Here is a 6,880-nt window from a genome sequence, read left to right on the forward strand (position 1 = left end):
TCAGCACAATGCTTGATAGAAAAAAAACTAAAGTAGGTACCTAGGTAGGTATGTAATAGATATTACCTACATCTAGGTACCTTTGCAAAGTATAACATCCAAAGGTCTGTCTAGAATAGCTTCCAGGCCTGGGATTTTGTTAATAAAATCTGCAAAGAGTACACCATGAAGTTTTCTTTGTAATTTGTCCTAGGTAGGTATGTAATAGATATTACCTACATCTAGGTACGTTTGCAAAGTATAACATCTAAAGGTCTGTCTGAAATAGCTTCCAGGCCTGGGATTTTATTATTAAAATCTGCAAAGAAAACACCATGAAGTTTTCTTTGTAATTTGTGATACTGCAGAGGGTTTGAGCAACTTACTTATATTTTTTTTCCTAGGGTCTCAATGAGCTTGCAGAACAACAAAGTCTTCCGTTAGAGTTTGTTGATGGCTACATCGGAGAGATTCCTAGGGTCTCAATGAGCTTGCAGAACAACAAAGTCTTCCGTTAGAGTTTGTTGATGGCTACATCGGAGAGATGTCTGTGCCTAGGGTCTCAATGAGCTTGCAGAACAACAAAGTCTTCCGTTAGAGTTTGTTGATGGCTACATCGGAGAGATGTCTGTGTCCATACCATGGGCAACAATATTGAGAGACTCAAGCTATGTCCAGATCTCTGGGATGGTGCTCACTGTCCAGCCCAAGCAAAGAGCAGAGGAAATGGGTAAGATATGGTTGTTACATGTTGAGCACCTACTTATTATCCTATTGCTCTAATATTTTAAGTTGTGCTTTTAGAAAAAAAAAAAAAAAAAAAAAAAAAAAAAAAAAGGTTTTTTTTTTTTAAAAAAAAGAGAGAGCAAAAAAAAATAAAAACAGGTTCTGCTATCTTGACATACAGGAGTAGTCAAAATAATGTTTGAGCTGTCTTCAATCATGATCCAAAGTGAAATTACATGTAAATGTGCAGTCTCCAGCCTTTGTTACTATCTTTCATTTTATTATTAATTTGCCAAAGTTAAATATTCAATTTTTTTCTTTGTATTTTATATTAATATATCTATCTAAATACCTACTTGCTGTTGAACAGTGTAAAATTACCTGGTATTTGTGTCTGACTCACAACTGATCTTTGTTAAAATTCACATCTGTTATCAATATCTCTCTTGTCTATCATTAAACTAGACTGAGTGTGATATGTGTTCTTTGTTAAACACTTGACATCTCTATGTGAAACTCTTTGTTAATAAATAGACATCATAAACCATTACTAATAACAACAGGCTGGACTCAAGATCTCATTATGAATGTTCATCAGGTTCAGGTACTACATAGACATTATCATAAAGCACAAAGCCTAGTGTTCTCATTATAATCTAGATGCATTGTACTTTACACACTGTTGACAATCAGTCTATTTCATCCCAGACCATGGGCTAAAAACCACTTTTTTGGAATCAGGGGACCCCAAAATGGATATTTCCACCCATTTCCCGATTTTGAAAATTTGGATGTCTGCGCCAGAAACAACTGTAATACTGTACACTTATGTATATTTGAACAGGAACAAACCCGCGACATAGGCTTACAAGGCAGACGCGGCGTGATCATTCGATCATATTAAAAGTGATCAACCAATGATATCTTTGTTCACATGAGCCATCCTCTTTTCCATTGGTTGATTTGACATCAGCTGTTTCCTTATCAGAAAATGGAAACAACCAAGAAACAACAACAAAAATTCAGAAAAAACAAAAGGACAGGTTTGTGTTTTTTGTGTTTTAATTAATCACAAAATTAATCAAACTTTTCGTATTTAGATCAGTTTTAAATCGAAATTACATTAAACTGACGTATAGTTCACGTGCATCAGCTGTTTCCTTATCAGAAAATGGAAACAACCAAGAAACAACAACAAAAATTCAGATTAACAAAAAAAAACAAAAGGACAGGTTTGTGTTTTTTGAGTTTTAATTAATCACAAAATTAATCAAACTTTTCGTATTTAGATCAGTTTTAAATCGAAATTACATTAAACTGACGTATAGTTCACGTCTTGATATCAGTTTCGATTGATTAGTGTTTCTGTACGAGAATCATTTTGTACTAGTGCGTCTTACGATTTGCGTATTACGTTTTTGTGGTGAACAAAGGAAACTGTTTTTCTATTCACACTGCTAATATATTGAATTGTATGTTTTCAGGTATGCTGACTTGAAAAAAGTGGTTATTTTGCCGATTTAAGAGGCTATATTACAGATGGACAAGATGGAGGCCAAATAAGACAAATAAATTAATTTTCTAGTTATAGAGCCAGAGTGTGCAGGCTCGTATAAAACTAGACGTGCCCTTGAAGCGGCTGAATCACTCGTACCCTGACCGGCCAATTTCAGGACTGTAGGGACTACAGGAAACGGATACTCACTCTCGTGGGAGAGGATGGGTTCACACTGCAGTGAATATTCAAGTTATGTGAGAAATGTCGTGGTTTTTTCCATTTTCTGATAGCTGGAAGAAGAGGGCATGTCGCTATCTTCTTCAAAGATATCTTGGACAGTTTCTCGAGGAGAAGCTGACACTTGATCAGTTATCCGTGGATCTGTACAATGGCACAGGCTCTGTGTCAGATGTATGCTTGGACGTTCAGGTGAGATAGTTTGCATGACTTCTGAGCATGACATAAAAACCTTGAACTTGGTACTCTTACAGCATGTGAAATAATTCAACATTATTACGTGCAAGACTTTGACACATGGGAAAAATGTGTAACTTTCCGTGATGGATAACACTGGTTGGGAAAATTTGTGGAATTTTTTGATCACCATATACTGCAGTGAATATTCAAGTTATGTGAGAAATGTCCTGGTTTTTTCCATTTTCTGATAGCTGGAAGAAGAGGGCATGTCGCTATCTTCTTCAAAGATATCTTGGACAGTTTCTCGAGGAGAAGCCGCTGAATGGATGTTAAAATCTCCTTCACTAAAAGACCTTGAGCGTTAAACATTTTAAGCGCTTCCTGCCCTTGGCGGACTGTATCCTAAACAGATACCGTTCGTTCTCGGAACGGCTGGCTTTCTCCTATCCTGCTCTCCTTCTCTCTTCTTTTGGAACGATAAGACTTCAGCAGTTACGGTTCCCTCTATCAAAGATAATGTTTTATTATTATTTTAGCATTTAAAAATATAGAACAAATAAATGTCTTTTTTTTATTTTAATAAATCACATTACATAACATAAGACTTGTTTTCAGCTCCTGAAATTCATGCGCGAAGATGGCGAACAGACAGACAAAATAAATGCAAATAATTATCGGAATAATTATTGAGAAAAGAATCTTCTCAATAATAAATTTTAAAAGACAAATTTTAAAAGACAATTGAGATTCGACATTCAACTAAAGAAAGTTTGGTGAGCTTTCGGGAATACTCAGATTCCCATCGTCAGACCACCCCATCACTCAACAACCCGATGTCAAGATTAGACTCAAACATTGCAAGAAGAGTAGCCGCTCCTCCACAGCTAACTCGGTGGAACTAGCGTAAGTACACTATGTAGTATGTCTCGGTGGCGTCGTGGTCAAGACGCTCGCCTGGTAAACAGGAGGGCGTGGGTTCGATCCCAGCCGAGGTATGGAATTGTATCCTCATTTATTTGAGAATTTGACCACATAATAATGGAGCTCTAAGGGTTAGGTGGTAGAGAACGCCTATGGCGTTAACCTCGCCTAGTGGTTGCCTTCCACTCAAGAGTCTATTATTATTATGTACTCACGTAGAAGACTGCTTGCTCTTAAGATCCCGGACACTGCAAGAGGTTCACAACCAAAACCTACTCAAATGCATGTGTCTTTCCCGAATCAAAGTTAAGCGCAGTGACCACTACGCCATAGGAGCTTACTTTTCTCCCTTCTTATCATCAGTGTTTATTGTTACATTACTATGGTTTTGCAGGGTCAGGATGAGTCTGGTAGTAGTTCACCATCCAAGGACTACCCTGAAGACAGGAGAACCTATGAACCGGTTCTGTTTGGAAAATTAGTGGGCCGCCAGGAGCTCCGAGTCAAAGTCAAACAGTCTGAAGGCATTCCGGGACCCAAAGTAAGTACCTAATCATGTCGCGGATTGAATTCGAACCCGTATAATTCGGTCGGTATATTGCATTGATTTTTTTTTTTTTTAAAGAGGTTTGACCGAGGGAACTGTAACTGCTATGGTCTTATCGTCCCGAAATCGAAGAGAGAAGGAAGACAGGATAGGAGAAAGCCAGCCGTCGAGAACGAACATTATCCCATCAGGATAAAATCCGCCCCGGGCGGGAATCGAACCCGCGGCCTAGCGCTTACAAGGAAGCCAGCCGTTCCGAGAACGAACATCATCCCGTCAGGATAAAATCCGCCCCGGGCAGGAATCGAACCCGCGGCCTAGCGCTTACAAGGCAGGCGCGCCACCAACCAAGCTAACTAGGCTGGCGCGATTACAAAATCTCCCACTGAAGAAATCTCCCTCAAAATGAGCTCTAACAAAATTGTACCAACTAAGCTGACTAGGCTGGCTATTAATTATCTTGATTTCAACCCTACTGTTTACCATCTTCCTCCGGACAAAGCAGGCTGGCATATTGCATTGAACCATGAAATGTAAAGTTGTCGTTACTCCTTTTCGCAGACATCATCATTTTTTGTTTTCTTTTCACGAGAAAACGGTTCTACCGATTTTGATAAATTGTAGATTTTTCCGTCCTGATTCAGAATAATGGCGCTTCCAACGCATGCTAAAAATTAAAGACATGCTTCCCAGTGATTACCTTTTCTGTAAAAAAAGAACTTTTCTTTCCTTAGGTTATTTCTAACTTGCCTCTTTCTGTCCTTTAGGTAGATGTTGAAGTGAACATGGGTTCTCTGATGATATTCGCGACTCCCAGACAGATACATCTGCTCCAGGCACTTCTGCATGGTCTTGCTAAAAAGCGGTCAAAATACCGCCAAGCGCAGCAACCATCTCAACCAAACGTTTTGTGTTGCCGGTATATTGTATTCAACCATGAAATGTAAAGTTGTTGTTACTCCTTATCGCAGGCATCATCATTTTTTGTTTTCTTTTCACGAGAAAACGGTTCTACCGATTTTGATAAATTGTAGATTTTTCCGTCCTGATTCAGAATAATAGCGCTTCCAACGCATGCTAAAAATTAAAGTCATGCTTCCCAGTGATTACCTTTTCTGTAAAAAAAACCAAATTTTTTTCCTTACGGTATTTCTAATCTGCCTCTTTCTGTCCTCTAGGTGGATGTTGAAGTGAACATGGGTTCTCTGATGATATTCGCGACTCCCAGACAGATACATCTGCTCCAGGCACTTCTGCATGGTCTTGCTACTCCAGGGATACAGGATTCCAGGTAACTACTCTCACCGCATATATCTTCTTCTAAGTATAATACACTCGTAAATAGTGCTTTTTTTTAGACTACTGTGTACCTCATGTCCCGATAATTTTTTCTCACTCAAGTCTGCATAAATAAAGCCACAAAGTCACTGCATAAATAAACAGTCAAAAGTCACAATTTCATAACCAACTCTTGGGATAAGAAGGTTTACTGAAATCTTAGATACTTACGCTAGAAAGTTTTTACATTAGGTACCTATAGTATTTAATTACCAAATGCATTTCCTATTCATCTATTCATACTATGTGCTGTTTATTCGATATGATCATTTTATTAACAACCTGACAGCAAATCCTGCATAATTATGTATTAAATTATATGGGGTGTTGGAAGATTTTTCATCTTTTGTAGCACGTTAAATATGTTTTGTTTAGCCCGTCCGTCCTTCGTAATAATAAAGGTGTCTGTGTGTCTGTTCCCACAGAAGGACTTATCCAAACCTGGTCGACCTATCTATCAAATTAAAGGTCGTCACCGCATATATCTATATACCTACTGATGTATGTTAACAACCCAATGTGTTGAAACATGAAATAAACTTTGATACTTTATCTTCTTCTAAGTATAATGCACTCGTAAATAGTGCTTTTTTTAGACTACTGTGCACTTCATGTCCCGATAATTTTTTCCCACTCAAGTCTGCATAAATAAAGCCACAAAGTCACTGCATAAATAAACAAAGTCAAAGTCACAATTTCATAACCAACTCTTGGGATAAGAAGGTTTACTGAAATCTTAGATACTTACGCTAGAAAGTTTTTACATCCTTTTTCTTTGGTGGCTATCACCATTAATATCCTTTTTATATTTATATTTTTCTCCATCCTTTTCATTGTTAAACCTATGTATGTACTTTGTTACACTCGTAAATAGTGCTTTTTTTAGACTACTGTGCACCTCATGTCCCGATAATTTTTTCTCACTCAAGTCTGCATAAATAAAGCCACAAAGTCACTGCATAAATAAACAAAGTCAAAAGTCACAATTTCATAACCAACTCTTGGGATAAGAAGGTTTACTGAAATCTTAGATACTTACGCTTACGCTAGAAAGTTTTTACATTAGGTACCTATAGTATTTAATTACCAAATGCATTTCCTATTCATACTGTGTGCTGTATCGATATGATCATTTTATTAACAACCTGACAGCAAATCCTGCATAATCATGTATTAAATTATATGGGGTGTTGGAAGATTTTTCATCTTTTGTAGCACGTTAAATATGTTTTTTTTTAGCCCGTCCATCCTTCGTAATAATAAAGGTGTCTGTGTGTCTGTTCCCACAGAAGGACTTATCCAAACCTGGTCGACCTATCTATCAAATTAAAGGTCTTTTTACCAGGAACACGAAAGTGGTGGTGCATTTTTTTTTCAACTAAGGAAAATGTTCTGTTTTCAGTAACGTGATCACCAAAGAGAAAAGAATGGAGAAGGCGGACTTCGAACGTGTG

General features: G+C 37.6%; 1 protein-coding gene and 1 long non-coding RNA gene across 2 annotated transcripts in view; both read left to right on the plus strand.

The window, feature by feature from the left end:
* Positions 1-5,112, plus strand: part of LOC113471576 (autophagy-related protein 2 homolog B-like) — a 6,712-nt gene extending 1,600 nt beyond the window's left edge. The window contains exons 2-4 of the mRNA XM_026830816.1: positions 3,936-4,082; positions 4,856-4,953; positions 5,091-5,112. Coding sequence (XP_026686617.1) covers positions 3,936-4,082; positions 4,856-4,953; positions 5,091-5,112 — 267 coding nt within the window. The remainder of the gene's footprint in view (positions 1-3,935; positions 4,083-4,855; positions 4,954-5,090) is intronic.
* A 154-nt stretch (positions 5,113-5,266) lies between these two features.
* LOC113471573 lies at positions 5,267-6,868 on the plus strand. Its single transcript, XR_003394215.1, has 2 exons — positions 5,267-5,379; positions 6,829-6,868. It is a non-coding gene; the product is annotated as an uncharacterized LOC113471573 (long non-coding RNA).
* The last annotated feature ends 12 nt before the right edge of the window (positions 6,869-6,880 follow it).

The sequence above is a fragment of the Diaphorina citri genome, unplaced genomic scaffold (genome assembly GCF_000475195.1).
Source record: "Diaphorina citri unplaced genomic scaffold, Diaci psyllid genome assembly version 1.1 scaffold2624, whole genome shotgun sequence".
Lineage (NCBI taxonomy): Eukaryota > Metazoa > Arthropoda > Insecta > Hemiptera > Psyllidae > Diaphorina > Diaphorina citri.